Raw genomic sequence first — 23,272 nt, 5'->3', positions numbered from 1 at the left:
GAAGCTTATACTGCTGGCTCCCCTTCCCATTTTGCTCCTGCACTAAGACAAAGGGATCCCAGCGGCTGCTGCGGCCAGGGCTGGGCAAGGATGTAGCTGGCTGTGGGGTGACCTGGCAGGCTGGCATCCTTGAGGTTGGTGAGGTTCTCGCTGTGCAGGTGGGTGAGTCACCTTCCAGCCAAGCAGGTGTTGGGCAAGCCCAGGAACGTGGCATCAGAAAGAGGTGGCCCCCCCGAACACAAACAGTCCCTGCCCCCGTGTTCCCCAGCAGAGGTGAACTGTTCACAGTGGGATCGGCCTGGCATGTACTGACCCACTCAAGCTCTGCACATGCTTCTCCATCCCAGCGACACAGAGTTCTTCTCATTCTGGGATGATTCCCTCAAAATAGGAAGGCCCAGGCCAGGTGCGGTGGCTCACTCCTGTAATCCCAGCACTTTGGGAGGCCGAGGCAGGTGGATCACCTGAGGTCAGGAGTTCAAGACCAGCCTGGCCAACATGGTGAGACCCTGTCTCTACTAAAAATACAAACATTAGCCAGGCGTGGTGGCACGTGTCTGTAATCCCAGCTACTTGGGAGTCTGAGGCAGAAGAATTGCTTGAACCTGGGAGGTGGAGGTTGTAGCGAGCTGAGATTGCACCACTGCACTCCAGCCTGGGCGACAGAGCAAGATTCTGTCTCAAGAAAAAAAAAAAAAAAAAAAAAAGGCCCAATGCTAGGCTGAACTTCATCAGTGTCTGTGCCTTGCTGGACCCGGCTCAGTTACTTCTCTCAGGTCCCAGAATGATTAGAATGATAATGATTCCAGGGAAATCCTAAAGTTCAGACATCCTAAAGTACAGGAGACTCAGCTGCAGTGGATTTCCCACTTGCGGTTTGGGAAATTCAGGAATGACTTGCTGTATTTCCAGAGCTGGCACCACAATCTGGATTTGGAAGGCCAGGTGCATCCGCTCCTCCCCATCCTCTTTGCCCCTCCCCACCCCTCCTTGCTGCTCCCCACCCCTCCCTGCCTCCCTGTACAATGCCTCTCCATTGGGTGGTGAAGGAGGCTGAGGGGTGAGGGAGTTCCATTCTCAGGTAGACTTTACTGTCGTGTAGGTGGAAGATGACAGCCGCTGGCAGTATTTGAGAACTGGGGGATTAGCAAGGACAGGAGAGCACACCCCTCAGGAGAGTCGGGCCTGCGGCGTCAAGGTGCTAAACATGCGGCTTTAATTGTCAAACAGGACAAGGGCGCTCTAGCCCGGAGCACAGGCAGTGAGGGAGAGCGGGGAGTTGAGGGGAGGGGCCGGCTGGATGTCCCTGGCAGCGAGAGGGATCTTTTCCTTGGTTTTAATAAGAAGGCAGCTTTGATGAATCTATACATGCCCCAGAATAATCCCCAAATAAAGTCACAGCTGTCACCAGACCTCAAGAGGGCTTCCCAAGCCATTTCTTCATTCTTCCCACAGAGGAGGAAAAAAGGATAACTGAGAGTGTAGGGCTAATAAAGCTTATTGCCTGGAAGCAGAACCCCGGGCTGGCGGCAGCCCTGGGGACCATAACTAAGTTCCTCTCTAGCAATAAACAGCCTAAGGGACTGCACCAGTTGTACAGAGAGAAGCAAAAGGACATGGCCATCCTCACCGGGAAGTAGAGAATCTAAGTCTTCAGACTCCCACACCCACAGCACGCACCCCCGGGACCAGGGACTTTCCGTGCCTCCACAGTACGACGCAGCGTCGCATCTTTCAAAGTGCTTTCCTTTCACTTGATTTTGGAATCAGACTATGAGCTGAGCAAGCCGACACCTCTGTGCCCATTTTCTCAATAAGAGAGCTGAGATTCACAGTGGGGAACACACATGCCTGACTCCACCGAGCCAGGATGGCCTGGAGCTTCTCACCTGCGCCCACCCACGGCATGACTGAGCAGGAGAACGTATGCTTGGGAGGCACACTTCCTACCACCCAGGGAGATCTGGGATCCCACATCCAGGCTGTAACCTGGACATAAAATTGTGTGAATTTGGTCCCTGTGGTCTAACCTTAGCACCTGGTTTCTTGCATCTTCACTCCAAGAAACATACCCCCGAGCGACAGCCCAGGCTTGGGGGTAGGGCCAGCCTGAGCCTGAATCTAAGCACACTGGGCAATTTACTCGACCACTCTGACCTCCGTCTCCTCCTCTGTAGTGCTGGGAGAATGGTACATGATGCTCAGTCCTAGGTGTTTGTGAACAACAAGAGAGTGATGGTGTCCCTGTCTTATCTGGCAGGCACTGGAGCCATGCTAGGTCCTTCCTTTAAAATCTCAGGCTGGGCATAATATACCCCTCATGGTTGCAATGGTCATTTAGATCGATTCACTTAGTGAACATTTACTGAGCACTTGGGCCAGACACAAAGCTAATGCAGAAATATGAATATTCATATTGGAATATTAATATTACTATAATATGGAGAACAGACAAGACCCACAAACCACAGCGGGCTATGAGCACGGTAAGAGAGACGAACACTAACAAAATAATCACACAAGATAAACATGTATAGATATAGAGATAGAGGAATTGTTTTTGTGAAGGCCAGGATCACGGCTTTGTAGGGAAAACATGGGAACTGTGAGAAAATTTAACAGTGGGCTCAGCTTGGCTCTGGCAGTTCTCTAGGCCAGTAATATTTGCTCTGAGATTTGAAGAAGGAGAGATGAAATCTGGACGAAGAGCGTAGGGAAGAGTATTCCGGGCAGAAGGACCAGCAGGCGCCAAGGCCCCGTGGCAGGTGGGGAGTAGGTGAGTGCCCGGTGGGTGTGGCTGCAGAACACAGAGCTGGCTCCTTCAGTGGGAGAGGCCGGGGGTGAGGGGGATGCACTGTGAGCAGAGGCTGCAGGAGGCAGGTGTTTTTAAAGCGCGCCCCCCCCCCCGCCACTTTTTATTAAGTTTCATAAACTTTTCTGACATAAAAAGTACATGTATTAACCAGCACATATATTAATATATGTGTATGGGTATAAAGTTTTATGAAATGATGCTTAACCTTACTGCCTGCAATGAATGCTGGTATTTTTTCCTAGATTCTATTTCACTGAAAAAAGAAAAAAAAATCTATTGGTCATGACTAGTGTGGGTTGGACTGTGTCCCCTTTAAAGCTATGTTGAAGTCCTAAACCCTGGTATCCATGACTGTGACCTTATTCGGAAATAGTCTTTGCAGATGTACTCAAGGTAAGATGAAGTCATACTGGAGTAGGGTGGCCTCTAGATCCAGTGACCTGCGTCCGTATAAGGAGAGGGAGATTGACAGACACAGATACATAGGAAGACAAGGGAGAAGGCCACAGGAAGATGGGCAGGGATTGGAGTGACACAGCCACAAGCCAAAGAACGCCGAAGACCGGGCAGCCACTGGAAGCCAGGAGGGAGGTAGGGAACCTCCAGAAGGAACCGATCCTGCCCACACCTTGATTTTGGACTTCTGGCCTTCATAACTGTGAGACAATAAATTCAAGTCACCCGGTTTGTGTTCACTGTTACGGCAGATCAGCCGAGGAAACAGATGTGATGACCCTTTAAGTGAATATTCTGACCCAATCAAAGGTTGAGACCTGCAGTTTGAAAAATGCTTTTCTAAGGAAAGAGAATAGAATGTGAAGGCCTAAGACCAAGGTGTGAGGAGCCCCCTGCCACTCGATGCTGGGGTTCAGGGGTAGGAATCTGACAAGCGAGAGCAGACACCAAAAAGCTTGGAGAGAAACTCAGGAGAGTTCTGAGAGCGAAGAAAAGCATGTTCTGAGATAGAGGGAAAGAAGAAATCTGTTGAGGATGGAGGAGAATATCTAGGAGGCTGAACACCCTTCCACCTGCTTGGGGGCAGCTGGGACCTGGCTGAGGTTCTAGGGGAATGCAGTGCCCAGAGCCAGCATCAGAGTGGCTGGGAGGTGGGGAAAGGAGACAAGGAGACGGCTGAGATGGACCTAAAGGAAGCTGGAGGGAGCTGATGGCTGGGGTGAGGCATTTTTAACTTCATGGGAAAGACTGGTGGGTTCTTAAAGAGGTGAGAGGGGTGGGACCTCAAATGGGAACCAATGAATGGGAGTAAACCTTGCCAGACACAGGTCTGATGTGACAGTGCCTACCTGCCTGAGGCAGGACACACCACCACCGGTGCATGTGGGACACAGTGAGCTTTTCTGACTTGAAGTTGGCACAGGTCACCGCTTGTTAAGTCTAACTCCCTGAGTCTCCTTCTAATAAGTGAATTTAATTTTGAATAATTTCAGTCTCTTGAAAAAAATTAGCACAGACACAAATTAAATTAATCACATCTCCTGTTACAATCAGGAATATACAGTTGCAGCTTCTGATTAGGTCACACTGCAAAATGGGGCTTGCATAGCATGTTTATTTCCTGTTAGTTTCCTTAAAGGTAGTATCTAGAATTTGACTTAATCTCCTGGAGGTGCAGAACCCAGTGTTTGGTCAGAAGGGGATATTTCGGTCCCATTGTGAAAGCTATCCTCTTAGAACACTGCAGAACTGTATAGTCACAAAAAAACAAAAACAAAAACAAAACCTCCCGAAAACTGAAAGCAGCCTAGGGACCAGGTGGGGAGGAGGCCTTTGTGGATGGCCTCTCTGCACTGAGCTGAACTTTGCCATCAAACTTTCACCTCTCGTGCTGAAACTTTAAGTGAGCCCTTTATGCTGAGATATGCAGGAGGCCCAATTCATGAACCCCTTTCCTCTTCTGGTCCTGAACACAGAAGCTCCTTCGCAGTCTTTCAACATACTGCCCCACACCAGGGTGCACGTGTCTTGCATATCAAAACTGTCAAGCTGGCTGCTAATCAAAAGTCATCCCTTTTACATTTTGGTCATATTTCCTGAGCCTCAATAAGGTAAAAAAGTCTAGGGGGCTGGATTGGGAGGAAGAGCTGCTGGTCAGGTTTAGAATTCTGTTAATGTCTCTGTCCTTCCTTGGGAGTCACTAGCACCAAGGATGTCTGAAGGTTGAGCCAGTTAAAATTTCATATTATGGACTTGATTCCTAGGGGTTATTTATTTTGTGGTACACTGGCGAATATCATACTCAATTTGGGTCTGCCATAATCAGTTCTCTGTGTGGTATGGCCCATTCTTTTATTTACTCCCATGCACGTTGGGGAATGTCTTTAGAATGAAAATCCTAATTATCTCCCCAACCTCAGTCATTAGGAGGATGGAGCAGGCAGGTCTCCTGATGCTGGAATTTCTATTGTTTTGAGCCATAAAGCTGTGGACCAAGCAGAGGTGAGGAGCTGCAGGGCTTGGCAAGGGGGAAGGGAAGCGTAGGCTGAGGGGTTGGGGATGCTCCCTCGGATGCCTTAGGTTGGACTCACAAGCCCTAGAGTGAGAGACAGGCCCCAGATGGAGGCAGTGCTGAGCCTACTAAGTGGGTGTGTCATGGCTCCACCTTTAGACCACATGGCTTTCCCCCTAGAAACAGACAGGTGCATGCATCTTGCTCCATGGGGCTCCAAGTCAGCGCTCACCATTTGCTCAGAGTGTGAGGTTGACTCCCAGACCACGAGCCCCCACGCCCTGCCCCAAGCTCCAAGTCGCCCAGGTCCTGCTGCTCCCTTACACTTCGACAACCCAGATCATGTCTCTGCTTATATGTAGATGGCGCCATGCCCTTTGGCATTCGATGTTCCCCGGCACACCTCTCAGCTGCCTTCACCACCCAGCTGGGAAGCTCAAGCTGCCAGGAGGCCTCTGGATCCCATGGCTGAGTCCCACAGGCCATCTCCGGGCTGCCAAGGCCCTCTGTCACCACTCCATGTGTGCCCCACTCCACTCATTATTTTTGCTTCTCCATTTACCCCACTAGACCATGACCTTCTTTGTTATGAGGTCTGTGTCTTTGTCCCCAGCACCAGGACCATGGCCCGACTGAGCACAGAGCGGGCACTGAATCCCTTTTAACCAGACAATTTTAAATCACATTTCTAGGTACTGTATGTGCCCGAAAAAATTTAAGCACTGGGGTAGGACATCTTCACATATTTCTTATGCAGGTTTTGCTATTTAGAAACAAAATTTGCAAATGGACTATGAAGGGCCGAAGGCTTATCAAGTGGCATAAAGACTGCAACAAATAAGGCGGACCCTCCACGCGTGTGTGCCGCGCGGCCTCAAGGTCAAGGCAGCCTTATCTCAGGCTTCGGGGCTTTGTCCTGGATCTCCTGTCACCTCCACAAGGGGAGCTCTGGAGAGGCCCCTCAGACAGCACAAAGCCCCGAGGCTATCCTGCCAGGGTCTGCAAAGACAACTTGTGAATTGCCTGGGGACTTTTCCTGGGGAAACTCCAGAGTCTCCTGTTGTTACCATTGTGACAAAGAGAATACGAAAGCCCTAAGGAGAGACCCTGGGTGACTCCTGAGGGGGCGATACCAGCTGGCTGTGTTTAATTTTCTGTGGCTTTGAAGCTTCTGAATCCACGCCACTATGTGGGAAGCAAACTTTTTCTTTAGCAGCCAAAGCCCTTCGAGGTTAATGTTCTTTTTCTTTTCTTTTCTTTTTTTTTTTTTTTTTTGAGACAGAGGGTCTCACTCTGTCAGCCAGGCTGGAGTGCAGTGGTGTGATCATGGTTCATTGCAGCCCCAACGCCCTGGGCTCAAGAGATCCTCCCACTTCAGCCTCTGGAGTAGCTGGCACCACACGTGCGCGCCACCACGCCTGGAGAATTTTTGTATTTTTTTGTGGAGAAGGGTGTTGTCATGTTGTCCAGGCTGGTCTCAAACTCCTGGACTCAAGCTATCCTCCCATCTTGGCCTTCCCACGTGCTGGGATTACAGGTATGAGCCACTGCACCGGTGTTAATGCTTGTCTCGATGTTGCCTTAGGCTCTTAACACTCACACCAACAGGAGGAAGGGCCCAGCACAGAGCTGCCCTGCTAGGGCTTGCGGGATGCTCAGCCCCAAATTGTTTTATTCTAGAATCCACTAAGAAGATGCCTGTTCTTTTGAGGCAGATTTCCAGTTTAAATTCACCTCTCTTCTCCCGCAGGCATCTCCAAGGCCAGGAGCTGCAGCGTGCTTGGCAAAGAGTGGGCTCTGAAGACAGCTGGGGCTGGGCTCGGGTCCCAGCTTCACCCTACAGTGGGCCCTGGGCACGTGGGCAGGCGGCTCCACCTGCTGTGGCCGAGCTGTCCTTTCGCTGGACGGGACAACAGGGGGCGTGTGCTGAAAGAGGTGTGTCTGCACCTAGTGGATTCACAGTGCATTGAAGTGCGTTGTGCTTCATTTGCTTAGTGTGCACTGGTCACTACCGTCTGCACTACAATTCCCAGCATGAAGACAAATCAACAACAACAGCAACAACCACAAAGCGCCATCCCTCCCTTCCCCTGGGCCCTGAGGGAGCGTGCATTCCACAAAGCAGGAGCCCGTGCCTCTGCCCAGCCAGTCTCCAGAAGATGTAGCCTGGAGAAGTCTGTCTCTTGATGTTAGAAGCCAGGACGAGCGGCAGCCACCTGTGCAGGCCCCGAGGTGGGGGGCTACAGCTGCTGCGTGCCGCTCCGGTAGTCAGAGGCGAGCACCCACTCTGCCTACACCATTCTCAATGCTCGGCTCAGCAAGTGCATTTCTTGTTTCTGAACAATGATCACTGTTTGCATGGATGGCTGTCAGACAGGAATCACCCAGCTGAGGAAGCCTGGCGGAAAGATGGCCAGGTGAAAGCTGATCTTTAGTTAGATAGGTGCAGACCAAAAGCTTGAAGGTTCTAAAAGCAGCCCAGGTGAAAATCGTGGGCCCTGAACTGCCTAGATTAGAATGCTGCTTTGCCACATTCTAGGTGTAGGACTGGCCAAGTGGCTCGGTCACTGTGTGTGACCTTCTTCATCTAGAAACTAGGGCAGATATGAGGGCCTAAGGAATAGTTTTGTTTTTTAATGATTATAGATGAAAAATGCGCATGAAATGCTTAGAAAGTCATTGACATAAAGTACAGGCTGAGTAAATGATTTGCTGAAATACACTCATGCTTTCCTAATGACAGGGATATGTTCTGAGAAACATGTCGCTGGGTGATTTTGTCATTGTGTGAACATTGTAGAGTGAACTTAAACCGAGATACTACAGCCTACTACACAGCTCTGCCATACGGTATAGCCTACTGTTACTAGGCTACAAACCTGTACGACATGTTTGTAAGGTACCATGTGACTATAATAAATACCACAGGCAAATGTAACACAATGGTGAGTATTTGTGTATCTAAACAAAGAAAAGTTACAGAAAAACACAGCATGTAGTCTGTGGTTATGTAGTGCGTGACTATAATTCTTTCTTTTCTTTTTTTTTGAAAGGAGGTCTTGCCATGTTGCCCAGACTGGAGTGCATGGCAATTCACAGGTATGACGATGGTGCACTGCAGCCTTGACCTCCTGGGCTCAAGTGATCTTCCTGCCTCAGCCTCCCAAGTAGCTGCTATTACCACTACTGGCTGAGGACCAGAGCCCAGCTCATGACTATAATTCTTACTCTCCAGAGATAATGTGCTTTGGATTTGCCCTGAAAGTGAGATACAGACTCACAGGATATGAGAAAGAGCAGCCACCGCCTTCTGAAACTCTTTCTGGAATCTCTAACCTCAGTTAGCAGCATGGAGTTGGCCAAGCCTTAGAAGGGTCGAGATATTGCAGAGTATTTATATAATGACAAACAGTGACTGATGACTCGGCAACACCACAGCAATTTCAGAACTCTTCTCCAAAGGACTTATGAAAAGAACACCGACAGCAGTGAGAAATTAGTGAAACTGAGGCAAAAAGACAGGAGCAAGACCCTCCGGGTGCCCAAACACGGGAAGGAAGCCCATGCAACAATTGTGTTTCTTGAGACTGAATCATGAGCAGTGCATGATGCAAACTGGGGTTACAGAGCGGAAGGAGCCGGCAAGGATCTCAGCCTTCATGGAGCTTCGGAGATGTTTATTTACAATGATACAAGGTGCCACTTCAGTCCATTCAAAGCTCCTGCCCGGAAGAAGACAGGGGTTTTCTGCTGCCAAGAAGGAACCACCAATAACTCCCCAATGAGTTGTTCAACAATCCCAACAGAGCCAAGAGCTTTCATCAGAAGCTCCTTTCGAATTGAAGAATTAAGCACTAAAGTGAACCATATGTGAAATGACATCAGAATAGTGCACAGCAAAAGGAATTATCTCCGGAAACTGAAATTCTGCGATGCACTAATAGTCTTGAATTACACTGACTTGGAACCTTCCAAGATGAGTCCTGCAATTTTAGATCTTGATTCATGGGTTAGAAAAGGCAAAACCTGATTCATGATTTAAAACCACCCTTTCATTACACCGCGATTACATCTCAATTTGTACCAAGTTGGCTTAGAAACGACATGAAAATTATGCTATTAGAGTTGGAGGCTCCTGCCCGCAGTTTCAGAGCTGGACGAGAACTTACTTGTTAAGGATTTTGGCTCTCTTGGCACTTGAAAAATTCTCCAGTTGCAGGGACTCTTGAGTAAGGAAAGCAACAGCCAGGTGAAAGTAGTTGTTCCACAGCTGAAAACCAAAAAGGAGGAGATGCTAAGTTGTTAAACAGCTTGATACAGGATCTCAACAATGCTCTCAGACATTTATCATTTCCTCAGCACACACTTCTGAAAAGTTAAAAGAACCCCACACTCACTCTATACATGTTGCTAACCAGCCCCCCACGGTGTAGTTCAGGCCTGAGTGTGTGGGCTCGGAGGCCACAGTGCACATATTCAAATCCCGGCTCTGCCATTTACTTGGACAACTACTCTAACCTCTTTCTGCCTCAGTTTCCTCATGGATGAAATGGGAATTTCAAGAGTATCTATCTTATAGGAGTGCTCAGAAGATCAAAGAAGTAAATATATGCACAGAATTTAAGGCGGTATGGTACAGAGCATGTGTAAGCACTTCATCAATGTTAGTTTATTTATTTATTTATTTATTTATTTATTTATTTATTTTGAGATGGAATCTCCCTCTGTTGCCCAGGCTGGAATGCAGTGGCATGATCTTGGCTCACTGCAACCTCTGTCTCCTGGGTTAAAGCAATTCTCCTGCCTTAGCCTCCTGAGTAGCTGGTATTACAGGTGTGCACCACCATGCCTGGATAATTTTTGTATTTTTAGTAGAGATTGGGTTTCACCACGTTGGCCAGGCTGGTCTCGAACTCCTGACTTCAAGTGATCCACCTCCCTCAGCCTCCCAAAGTGCTGGGATTACAAGTGTTAGCCACCATGCCGGGCCAATGTTAGCTTTTATTAATGTAATTATGAAGCTCTTCAGTTAAGAATAGTATAGATTTCATGCTGGGCGTGGTGGCTCATGCCTGTAATCCCAGCACTTTGGGAGGCCGAGGCGGGCGGATCATGGGGTCAGGAGATCAAGACCATCCTGGCTAACATGGTGAAACCCTATCTGTACTAAAAATACAAAAAATTAGCCGGGCGTGGTGGTGCGCACCTGTAGTCCCAGCTATTTGGAGGCTGAGGCAGGAGAACGGCGTGAACCTGGGAGGCGGAGCTTGCAGTGAACCGAGATCGTGCCACTGCATTCCAGCTTGGGTGACAAAGCGAGACTCTGTCTCCAAAAAAAAAAAAAAAGAATAGTATAGATTTCCAAAATTTAGGATGCTACTATACCGCCAAATCATATATACACTAGACAAGGAAAACAAATGTAAAAAGATCAAATATTTCGTGTTTCAATACACCCATATTTCAAGGGTTTAGGGACTACATATGTGTGGTTTAAAAGACTATGGCCTTTAGAAGAAAGTTGTGGGTCTCTTTTCTCATTTAAAAACCAGGGATAATATTTATTATACCAAAGGAGATAGCTGCAAAGAGTTCTATAAAAATAAAGCGTGAACATTATATTGACCCTATTTGTAACGACCTGAGAAGTAAGTGGCAATTTAAGAGCATTTGTAGGATTTGAGAAAAGTCTGTTGGGTTTGCATTTATCCAACACTTCCCATGAATGGCACACTTTCTATAGTCATGCACCAGCTCATTTGATTACCACAGAATAACCAAGTAGGTGCTGTCATCTCCATTGCAGAGCTGAGATTTAGAGACCAGCCCAAAGCTACAGGAAACAAATGAAGCAGAATGGGGGGTCTGAGCCCGGAACCCCCAACCTCAGAGCCCACAGTGGGGCTCTCTTTTTTTTAGACCCCTTTATAAAGAAAGGGGAGCACCAGCTAATAAAATACAAGTCATTCCTTTTGTTTTTGGGACTTCCACTGATTTCAGCCTTGCCATAGCACTAGCAGGAATCACTGGCTGCAGCCACCTGTATTCTGAGAATCATGGTCAGGGGCTCAGCCAGAATAGGACCCATGCCTGCAAGGACACAGAACAGATCTTAATTCCTACCTGCTCCCTTTAACAACAACAATAGCAACAGCAGCAACAACAACAAAACACGAATGCTTCTTTTTACATGACAGCTTCACCAACTCCTAATTCGTTCTTTTCCTATATAGGACCAGGACTGCCTTGGAGGCAGAGCACTCATGGTAGTGGTGGTGGTGTTTAAATTAAGATCTGTTCTGGGTACGTGCAGACATGGGTCCTGTTCTAGATGGGCCTCTGACTGTGACTGTCAGAATGCAGCTGACAGCAGGCAGCAATTCCTGCTAAATCCTCCTCAAACAATAAATACGTGTGTCACACCTGCCAAGGGGCAAAGCTCTATGTGGGCCCTGAAGCACATGGCTTGCAAGGTGTTTGGGCTCACGGTGAGAGTCCAAGGGGCCATCCTCCTGAAACAGGAAGAAAGCCAGGGAGAACCAGCACGCCGAGAAACAGGCTCCCCCACCAGAGCAGCCACACCTACAACACACAGGAGTCTACCCAGCAAGCCACGCGTGAGACCTGACCTAGAAAAAACTAGAAAAATGGCACAACAAATACCTAAATAGTCCAGTATGAGATGGGGAAAAAAATACTGCAAAGTATTCCCTCAAATACTATAAACTTCCCCCAAATTTATTTATCAATTCAATGGGATTCCAGCTAAAATCCAAGTGGTATGTTTTTAAAAGAGAAACTCAGCCATCTGATTTTAAACTCCGAATGGAACAGGACATGCACAAAAACAGCCAAGAGAATTCTGCAGTAGAAAACAAGTGGAAGGCGGGTCGTGGTGGCTCACGCCTGTAGTCCCAGCACTTTGGTGGGTGGATCACAAGGTCAGGAGATCAAGACCATCCTGGCTAGCACGGTGAAATCCCGTCTCTAGTAAAAAATACAAAAAATTAGCCAGGCGTGGTGGCGGGCGCCTGTAGTCCCAGCTACCCAGGAGGCTGAGGCAGGAGAATGGCGTGAACCCGGGAGGCAGAGCTTGCAGTGAACCGAGATCGCACCACTGCACTCCAGCCTGGGAGACAGAGCAAGACTCCGTCTCAAAAAAACAAACAAACAAACAAAAAAACGAGCGGAAAAGTAGTGACTCTGCTAGCTGGGCACAAAGGTAAAAGGATTAAGCCTCTATGATATTAACACAAAAAATGGAATTTATACACACATACATTTATAATTATGTTAATTATAATTTCAAATCATTGGAGAAAGGGTCATCTATTTATGAAATGATGTAGTAAGTTAGATCCTTACCCCTATACTAACTACAGAAATTCCAAATGGATTAAACACTTGAAAGGTAAAACAAACACAAAAACACAAAATCACAAAGGTATTAGCAGATTCTAATACAAAATAGTAAAATTTAGAAGTATATAATATTAAGGCAAGGAGAGAGTTGCCAAGTAAAACATAAAACCAGACAGCTGTAAAAGAAATACAGATTTTCTACAGATTTCACTGTAGAAAAATGAAATATTTCTATACGATAAGCCTAAAACCATGCCTAGCCTATATCAAGAATTCCAACTTATAAAAAAGGAGGACAGTCAAATACAAACATGAGCAGAAGAAATGATCAGAGAGTTCACAGAAGAAACCCACACGGCTGCTAAGTATTCTTAGCCTAAATAATCATCAGAAAAATGCCAATAAAAACATAAATCAATCATTTTAAAGAAATCAGTGTTGAAGAAGATTCTAAATAGAAAGTGGCTGCTCTCAAACAAGGTTGGTGGGATGGCAAATTGCTAAAATCATGTCAGGAAGGAAAGCGCTCATTTTCCATCAAACTTAAAATGTCGTATCATTTGGCCTAGAGATCAACCTATTCCACAGCAATGCGTGCACTAAGAGGCACACGTATTGCGGCCTTCACGGCAGCACAGCTTGTGATTGTAAAGAACTGGAAACGGCCTCTAGGTTATCAGTGCAGAAATGGCTGAATAAATGTTGGTACATTCACATCATGAATAAATGTTGGTACATTCACATCATGAATAAATGTTGGTACGTTCACATCGTGAATAAATGTTGGTATGTTCACATCGTGAATAAATGTTGGTACATTCACATCGTGAATAAATGTTGGTACGTTCACATCGTGGAATATGACAGAGCTGAAAAACACAGAGTATGATCCAGTTCATGTTAAAGGCCAAAAGAAAACACACACAGGCCCATATAAATGCTGAAAGCGTGACCAAGAATTCAGAACGATGAGTTAAAAGTTACTCCTGTAGAGGAGCAGTGAGAGGCAGCAAAGTAGGAAGGAATGTTTCCTGTTTTACCTGCTAAACTGATATTCAGCACATATACATTGTATCAGGAGAAAGTATGTTATTATGACACATGAAAACAAGCATTCAGCACAGAAAATGATAAAAAAAATTACAAACAAGTAACATGTTTAGATATATGGCACCTGATATATTATTATCTAATTCTGTCCTATAATGCCAATACAATAAAAATTTAAAAATTAAAAATTATAAAAATAAGGGAAATGCAAATGGAAAAGCAGGTGGCTATATAATTTTTGCTACTGGGTAACTTATTTTGGGGTTGGATCGCCCAATGGGTAAACAAAAATTCTTCAGGTTCCTTTTGAGAGAGTGAACCATGTTGCCCAGGAAATAAACATGCCATTGGTATCTGCATGCCTTTCAAAAATTTGTAAACTATACTAAAATAACAACTAATAATAATGACCGATAAAATCATTATTAGCAGAAACACATGAAGAGTACAATGGAAGAGAGAGCCACACATTTTGGATGCACAGTAAGAAATCAGGCCAGGCAAAAATCAATCCTCACAGCATGCATGCGCGCGCGCGCGCACACACACACACACACACACACACACACACACACACACACACTCTCTCTCTCTCTCTCTCTCTCTCTCTCTCTCACTGCATGCACCAAAGGAGCATTTCCGAGGGACCATGGGGTCTCGGGGGCAGGGTCTCTGGCCTGCTAAAAGCCACTGCTAGTAGCACAAGGCCGAGAGAGGATATGGAGGGAACACAGAGTTATAAAAGCAAGCTGAGCTCGAGGTGCAGACCCGCGTCTCGTCCTCTGCTGATCCTCCCTCCACAGTAAGATGAGCTGAGACAATTTTGGCAGCTACACACACTGGGACTCGGTGGCCTCCCTGCTTGGAGAGTTCCTCCTTGTCACTCTGATTCAATAGCTTCTCTCTGAAACAACGCTGTCTCCTTCCTTGCTAAATTAAGCAAATACTCCAAAGGCATAATTTTCACTCCTCAGGTTCCAATAGTACATACTATAAATTCCATTTCCGCATCTTGGATGGGAGACCAATTAAGTTCAAGGATTAGAAATACTGTAAGATATTGGCTCAGACCAGCAATTTGTTCCAACATGATTTATCCACAAAGGTCGTGTCTACCTCTTCTCTTACCTGTAGCTCAAAGTTGGCTTGATCCAGAAATTTTTTGTTCAGCATATCTGCATACTGATTAATTGCTCGCAGGAAGACTCTGAAAGATCAAGAGAAAATTACATAATTATACACTTACGCTCTGGCACTTCGGTAGGTTTGGCATTTCAATTAGATACAATCCCAGACTGTCTGGAATGCGAACTCTCCAAGTCTTGCACAAAGCTGTGAGGTTTTGCCAATGAAAAGACCACGGAATTATATGCAGATGTTCTCCAAATTAATCAAGGAAATTAGCACATGCAGGATGAAAGAAACAGACCAAAATAACAGCTTCTGAAAGTAACATTTGAAAAGTATCACTTTAAAAAAAATCTAATTTAAAAAAAGAAAAAAAAAGGTGCAAATTAAATCTTTTTCTCAAGTTGCCATGTCTTAATGTTCTATGATGCCACTGATCTTTGCTTAGCTGGCTTTTTCAAGTTACCCATTTGAAAGCACTCTTCGCAAGGGGCTATCAGGCTTGGAAGAGGTTGCTGCAATATCTCTAGGCTTGGAAGCATCACTTACGACTTCAGTATCACTGGCCTACTTTCCGCATGCTAATTTTGACCACTATTTTACTAGAGAAAAAGTTAAAAGCTTTAGTAGACATGAAAGTGATTTGACAAGAATTTCATCAGGAATTTTAATTTCTTGATTCATTGATAATGTATAATTTTAACGCTCTATAATACCATGACTTTATATACTTTTTATAATGAAATATACAATTTGGACGATCACACATGACTCTAGAATACTGTTTCTCACATTCTTAATCATTCAATAGATTTGTTTTATAACCCTTGAAAGTGTTGACAATACTAAAGCTTCGTCCACTACTTTTTCAATGGCCCTTATCCCTTTGCACAAAGGCAGGATGCAAGAGGAATTAGCATTAGGTCACAGATAATAAACTTAATTCCACTTTCTCTATTTAGACAGCAGGGAACAGCCAGAGTAGAAGGGAAATGTAGGTTACTTACTAGTAACTGCTGTCCTCTGACAGCGTTATCTCTTCAGCTAAGTGCGCCTGGAGAAGCTCCCCATGCCCTGGCCATGTCACAGCTGCTAAAAGGCAGTGAGTCAGGAAGGAGGGAAGAAGAAATTCACCACCTGGGGTTTTAAGGAGGTCTCCATCACCACCTTCCACCACCACCTCCCGCCCATCACCCGCGGTCACTGCAGATTCTCTCACACTCACACCGCCTGCCGCTCTGAGAAAGGGATTCGCAGACATTATTTCATCAAGAAACCTATCAGCTGGATCTGGGACCAAAACAGCTACGACAAACGGCCCGTCACGGAGTTTGCTCTTTTGGTCACTAAAGAAACTGTAGGCAGAGTTATTTGACTTCTTCCCTGGGGACATTAAAATATAACCAGAAAGGAGGAATGAGTGTTTTTAAGTGACTATTAATGGAGGGATGCAGGCATTGCTGCCTTGTCCATTAACCAAGAGCAAGGGTTGGGCAGCAACATTCTTCAGCCTCAGGGTATGCCCGGTTAAATCTGAATAACAGCTCTTATTGTTGAATTCTGTAATTGACTGGAAAAAAGAAAAGCTGAATACAGGACATTTAGGGCATCCTGACAAATTAATAAAGGATCCAGGACAAAAGTTGCAAAATTCAGGACATACTTTGCATATAGTGGATGTCTGGCAACTCTAATCAGCCTCCAGTCTTGGGCTGGGGTCTGTCCTGTCACCCTCAGCCCCCGGAAGTACAGGGTATGAGCTAGAGAGATGGTCTAAGTAACCCATCTGACCTTGGTAACTGTGTTGAGAGAGCCTCTGGGGATGTACACGCAGCAACGCCAGGGATCACAGAAGAGCCCCCAAGTGTCAGTGGAATACAACACCTTGTCATTACAGGGTGGGCTGTGCCATGATGCATAAGGACATGGGGCTTCTGACCACTCACACAGTTTTTTTTTCACTCATTTTTTTCCTTCAGCTTTAGAACTCTGCTATTCGCAGAGTACCCTAGGGTCCTCATGGGCTTTAAGAAGACACTCTTTCCAGCCCTCTATGACAATAATGACAAGTTTACTAAAACACACATTATTATTATAGGGTAATTATTTTGCCTCAAGATAGCACCCAAACAGTTGCAATATGCTGCTTCTAATTAAGCTCTGGGACAATTGCAGCTAGTTAAATAAAGACAGTTCTGAAAATGACTTTTAAAAAAATGCGTTGGCCGGACGCGGTGGCTTATGCCTGTAATCCCAGCACTTTGGGAGGCCAAGGCAGGCAGATCACGAGGTCAGGAGATCGAGACCATCCTGGCTAACACAGTGAAATCCTGTCTCTACTAAAAATACAAAAAAGTAGCCGGGTGTGGTGGCAGGCGCCTGTAGTACCAGCTACTCGGGAGGCTGAGGCAGGAGAATGGCATGAACCTGGGAGGCGGAGCTTGCAGTGAGCCGAGATTGCGCCACTGCACTCCAGCCTGGGCGACAGAGCGAGACTCCGTCTCAAGAAAAAAAAAAAAAAAAAAAAAAAAATTTATATATATATATGTATACACACACACACACACACACACACACACACATCATGCTAAAATAATGTGAAGGCTGAACAAAAACTTTTTAAGAAACTGACAACCGAGAAAGTGCAGGGCTGAGAGGCAGATTCTGTAATTCAGATTCCCTATAAATTTTTTAAAATGCCGGAACACAAACAACATGGAAATTCAAGTAGCATGAGGAAAACTGAAGGAAAGATCAAATAAAACCATAATCAGTGCAGTAAACAAAGATCAGATGGTGCTTGGGCTCAATGCGTCAAGAGCTGTGTCACTTGCACAGAAACTTCCAGGACATGCATAAATGATATGCTACAGCCCACACGTGATGGGAAAGAAACACAGCTACGCCTCGGGCCAGTCACCTAACGAGGCAAGGAGAAACATAACCAGAGACTAACTTTTAGGTAAGAAAATCTATTAGTCAGCCGCGTGTGGTGTGGGAGGCCAAGGTGGGCAGATCATCTGAGGTCAGGAGTTCAAGACCAGCCTGGCCAACATGGTGAAACTCTGTCTCTACTAAAAAAAAAAAAAAAAAAAAAATTACAGGCTGGGCGCGGTGGCTCACGCCTGTAATCCCAGCACTTCAGGAGGCCGAGGCAGGCAGATCATGAGGTCAGGAGATCGAGACCATCCTGGCTAACATGGTGAAACCCCATTTCTACTAAAAAATACAAAAAAATTAGCCAGGCATTGTGGTGGGCACCTGTAGTCCCAGCTACTCGGGAGGCTGAGGCAGGAGAATGGCATGAACCTGAGAGGCGGAGTTTGCAGTGAGCTGAAACTGTGCCACTGCACTCCAGCCTAGGCGACAGAGCGAGACTCCATCTAAAAAAAAAAAAAAGAAATACAAAAACTAGCTGGGCGTGGTGGTGTGCACCTGTAATCCCAGCTACTCAGGAGGCTGAGGCAGGAGAATCACTAGAACCCAGGAGGCAGAGGCTGCAGTGAGCTGAGACTGTGCCACTGCACTCCAGCCCGGGTAACAGAGCAAGACTCCATCTCAAAAAAAAAAAAAAACAAAAAAACCCCACAAAAACTATTAGTTACTGTAATTCATAAGTTATCTCTAATAAATGTGAAAGTAGGGAAAATAAATAAGAAAATCAAATGAGAAGCGTTTGCATCCCAATCCGCTTTCTGTTACAGAGGAATACGAGACGGATCGCAGGCTGAGCCAAGTGTTTGGATGGGAGGCTGCCTTGCCAAAACTACATGAAGGGCTCTACACAGTGCGGGATCACAGTCCTTTGTCCAGCAGGCAATCCCAGGGCGTGCGGGGTATGAATGTGCCTGACTCTGCATCCTGACGAATCTACCTGTGCTGGACGCTGCTGGAGTCGGCTTTAGGTAAGAGAAGCCCTCCAGATTGTGAGTAAAGCGTAGGTATTTCGAAGGCAGTGGCCACATCTGCTTGTTCACCCAAGTGTCCTCAGTGCTGAGTCAGCATTTGGTGCAGAGTATGTGCTCACTAGGTAACGGACACAGGAATGAATGAGTAAGTGGACGGAAGAATAAGTGAATGAATGAATGGATGAAGGAGCTGGCTCAGAAGGTCAGGCTCTGGCCCAAATGGGAGCCTCAGCATTTGGGAGGCTAGAGTATTTGGCTGCCTCTGGCTCTCCTTGAGTCCTTGCAGAAAACCAGGTAGGTTTTCTGTGGTGGGATTCAGCTCTCTTCAGGTTCTTCTTATGCAAACTTTTCATTAGGGATTCTACCAGAAACGCCAGAAACTCAGGGGGAAGGGATCAAACACCTTGTGAACCACACATGTTATGAAGTTATGTCTTATTCTGAGCCCGGAGAATTAAGTAATTTCTAAAAAAACAAAACAAAACAAAACAAAAAACAAATGCTGTGAGAATTAAATGCTTCCAAGAATGCTGTCCTAAAAATGGTCAAAATCTATGGAAGGATTATTGGTAATCTAAAATTCAGGAGATAAAACCAAACGTACAAATAAATAATCCAGAAAGAATCACAGGGAAATTATGTCAACCTAAAAAGATTCAAAAAGCGATAAGGTCTCGAAGCCTGTGAATTTTATTTTTAATGGCTCAATGGAGAGAAATGTTTTCTCTTCTTGGTAATTGATTCCTGTCTCCAGGAAGCCAGAAGCATCATCTTTATCAAACTTGTCATAACATTATCCACTTAAAAAAATGTGAGGCCAATAGGAAAGGGAGACGGGTTCACTCCCAAGCCAATGCAATTAAAACAACAACAACAAACCAGGAAGCTTTCCTGACTTCTTTCTCTGCTATCCTGGACATTTAACCCCATTCGAAACAAAAACTACTAATTCTTGACAGTGTCAAACATGAGTTTAATTGTAGCCTACACATACACACATTTGTAAAATTAAAGTCTTAATTCACGTATATCTATCTATCGATGACTTCATGTTCATTTAAACATGGAGCTACCTGACCTTCAGAATGTTGTTCAGCACCACCAAGAAACGAGATGTGAGGGAACAGACATGTGAATTCGTTGGATTTAATCATTCCACGATGAATGCATGTATCGTAACATCCACTGCACACCATGCACATACACAATTATTATCTGTCAATTGGAAATAGGATTAAAAAATGTCAAAACAAAAAATGTTGCTGAAGTTTTCAAGATCCTCATATTCTCCACCAACAAATGAAAGCGCTCAACCACAGCGCCTCTAAGCTCCGTGGAACTTGGAACCTACAGGTTTTGTTTTTTGACTTTTTAGATTAAAGGTAAGGAAGAGGCGTCATCACATGATACAAAGTTATTTGAACACCGATATGATTCTCCCTTGATTCGCCCTTGACACCTTACAGAATGTTAAGTCGCATTTAGTGAAAGAGAAGGACAAGCCCTGTGAATTCCGCAGTTCTGTGCGTCTTTGGGAGACAGGCTGGTGTGGCCGGCGAGGCTCTGCCTGCAGGAGGCACCTGCCGAGGTCCAAGCCTCTCGGAAGCACAAAGGTTCTAGAGGAGGTCCCGCCAGCCTTGCTTTTGTTCTTGGACCAAAAGGGCGGGTGGACGCAGTGCGTGGACTCCCGCAGGAGACCATCCCCCAAAGCTGCCTATTTGGAAAGCCATGTGCCAGTAATAAAAGTAGCACAGTCCTAAATAATTATGTGTTAACTGACTAGAGGGGAACTTAGCAAGTGAAAAGTAATCAGGAACCAATTTAACTATTCCAGGCTCCTGGCACAATTATAGGCCCTTGATTATGACAGAGCCTCAGGCCCTTCTAGCACCCCTGTTACCCAGTGTTTGCTGCCAATAAAACAGGAAGATGAGGAGCCTCATTACTACAGAGGGAGAATGTGGAGAAAGGCATGGAACTTCCAGTGGTTACACAGCCCCATTTCATCACAGTGTGAAGCTGTGGGGGTTTTTAAATTCCTTCCCTAAACTTACTTTACGTTACATAATTAGCTTGTTCACTTCAATAAGAGGGCATTTAAATACCTCCGGCATGAAAACAGGCTGCTTTGGGGGTGGAGACGATGTATCTTGTAACACAATGTTTTACCCAAAATGGGTGGGAAAAAAAGGAAACAAATTAAAAGCGACACATTCCTCCATCCCTGCAGAAAAACTGAGTCTAGCAATAGTAGCTGGGAATTTGCCTTCAAATGATTTCTGCATAATTCAGGGATGCTGGGAAGAGGCAAATTAAGGTGAAGTGGTAACAGAGATGCAGAGAACGTCACTTCAGTTCCATGGGAAGGAGAATGAATGCTTCACCTCAGCCGGTCTGTCTCCTGGCACCTCCCCACACGTGGCAGGGTGGCTCCTTCGTCCAGGTGGTGACTCACATGGCCAGTGACTTCCTACCTGGGGACCTTGACGGGGAAATGAAAACCACAGGTACGGAAAGAAGTGACTTCCAAGAAAGACCCCCAGTATCACAAGGGCAAAGTCATGCAAAGCTGGGGGCCCGGGTGGGATCTGCCTCGTGTCTTTGAGATTTGGGAAATGGTGGGAAGACCAATGTCACTGGAAAGTTTTGGGAATGAGGTGAGAGGGATCACCTGGGCCAGACTGTGAGCGAGAGGGATGTGGGGCTCTGGAGTCTGCATATTTGCTTGTGGGCAACAGGGGTGGAGAGGGCGGAGGGCGGGGGGAGGGGGGCTGAAGATTTTAAAGCCAGGAAGAGACCTCTGGGGTCAGGAGCAGGAAAGCCAAAAGTTTTCATTGCTATTACTTCCTGTCTGCACTACACTGAGTTTCTTTTTTCCAAGATTTCCTTTCTTTTCTTTTTCATATCAATAAAAGCTTAAACACCATCAAACTCTTAACTGAAACCTAAATTGCCCCGGACCTCTCTGCTGGTCAGCCCTGCTAGGCACAGGCGTGGGCTATGATGCCGAAAAGAACATAGAGGATTCTCAGGGCGTGTCTGCTCTAGCCTTAGGCCGTGTCATCCCCACTTGGGCCTCATGAGCCAAGATTACCGGGCCTTTGTCTACTAATCTGATGCCTGCTAAACAGAGTGACATGCTGTATGCATAGCATCCCAGTTTCCACCAAAACAGCATTCCTGGCCAAGGAATTGTCATGGGCCAAAGGTAAGAAATCCTGAAAGTAGTCAGTTCCCAGCCACCGGGTTCTCCATCCTCTCCTAAACGACCACCTCTAGTTTCTGCTGCTTTGCTGCTAAGCATCTGGTGAGTACCCACTAAGTTCCAGACACTGTCATTGCTTTCACATAGATCATGTGATTTAATGCTCACAAGTCTTCCGGGGTATGAATCACCCAATATTTTACATATGAGGAAAAGGAGGCTTTTGGATGCATATGCCACATCGTGTATACCACTCATTTATCTGCTGATGGACACTTGAGTACTCCTACCTTCTGGCAACTGTGAATAATGTTGCTATGAACATCGGTGTACAAATATCTCTTCAAGTCCTTACGTTCAAGTACTTTGGATATAGACTGAGAAATAAAAATAAAATCCTAAGTTTCCCAAAGGACTGAACAGACCCCTTCTTGGCCAAAGGGACCCCAGAGAAGCCTTAAAAACTGAATCCAGGCCGGGTGCCGTGGCTCATGCCTGTAATCCCAGCACTTTAGGAGGCCAAGGTGGGTGGATCACCAGAGGTCAGGAGTTCAAACTAGACTGGCCATCTCTACTAAAAATACAAAAAGTAGCTGGGCGCGGTGGCAGGCGTCTGTAATCCCAACTACTCGGGAGGCTGAGGTAGGAGAATCGCTTGAACCTGGGAGGTGGAGGTTGCAGTGAGCCAGATGGTGCCATTGCACTCCAGCCTGGGCAACAAGGGCGAGACTCCATCTAAAAACAACAACAACAATAACAACAACAAAATACCAGAAACAACAACAACAACAAAAACTGAGTCAGGCCATGACCATGATGGGATGAATTCTCTCCTAAGGAGGAAGCAGAAACTGGCTCTAGAAAACGAGAAGCAGACAACTCATTCCTATATCACCTGTAGCCACCTGTCTGAGCCGCAACTGGACTCCCCCTCCCTCTTTGCAGTTTCCATGTGACAGCTTGCCAGTTTCACACTGCATGCCCTCCTGCTGAGAGGCCACCAACTGCAGGGTGGCTCTGGCCCGTCTAAGGAGGATGTGCAGTGAGGGTTTTCGTGGCCTCTGTTTGACCTTTTGACATCAGAGGGCCAAAACCTCCACCCTCAGGTCATCCTAATGCTGGTATTTTTTTGACCATGGGACCCACAAAGAGGCATGGCTCAATCGCACATGCGTGTGTTTCTCCTTCATTAATATTCATGACTTCTTCTACAGCTTATTGATTATGCATACTTACAACCCACTCAGCTTAAATTCCTGTCTCATTCCTCCTCCCTGGAAGTGCTTGCTCCTGGCAGAAGCTGGAGGCCACGCTTCCTAGGCTGCGGAATGGCTGGA

At 46.0% G+C, this 23,272-nt stretch overlaps 1 protein-coding gene across 2 annotated transcripts in view; it reads right to left on the bottom strand.

Moving 5' to 3' along the window:
- Positions 1-23,272, bottom strand: part of DOCK1 (dedicator of cytokinesis 1) — a 555,400-nt gene that overhangs the window by 101,811 nt on the left and 430,317 nt on the right. For both annotated transcript variants that reach the window (XM_005566736.4, XM_005566737.4), the window contains exons 30-31: positions 14,823-14,901; positions 9,452-9,552 (exon numbers count right to left, since the gene is read on the bottom strand). In XM_005566736.4, the coding sequence (XP_005566793.1) occupies positions 9,452-9,552; positions 14,823-14,901 (180 nt within the window). The remainder of the gene's footprint in view (positions 1-9,451; positions 9,553-14,822; positions 14,902-23,272) is intronic.

The sequence above is a fragment of the Macaca fascicularis genome, chromosome 9 (genome assembly GCF_037993035.2).
Source record: "Macaca fascicularis isolate 582-1 chromosome 9, T2T-MFA8v1.1".
Lineage (NCBI taxonomy): Eukaryota > Metazoa > Chordata > Mammalia > Primates > Cercopithecidae > Macaca > Macaca fascicularis.
The sequence above is the reverse complement of the archived record's forward strand: the minus strand, read 5'-3'. Positions and strand labels throughout refer to the sequence as shown.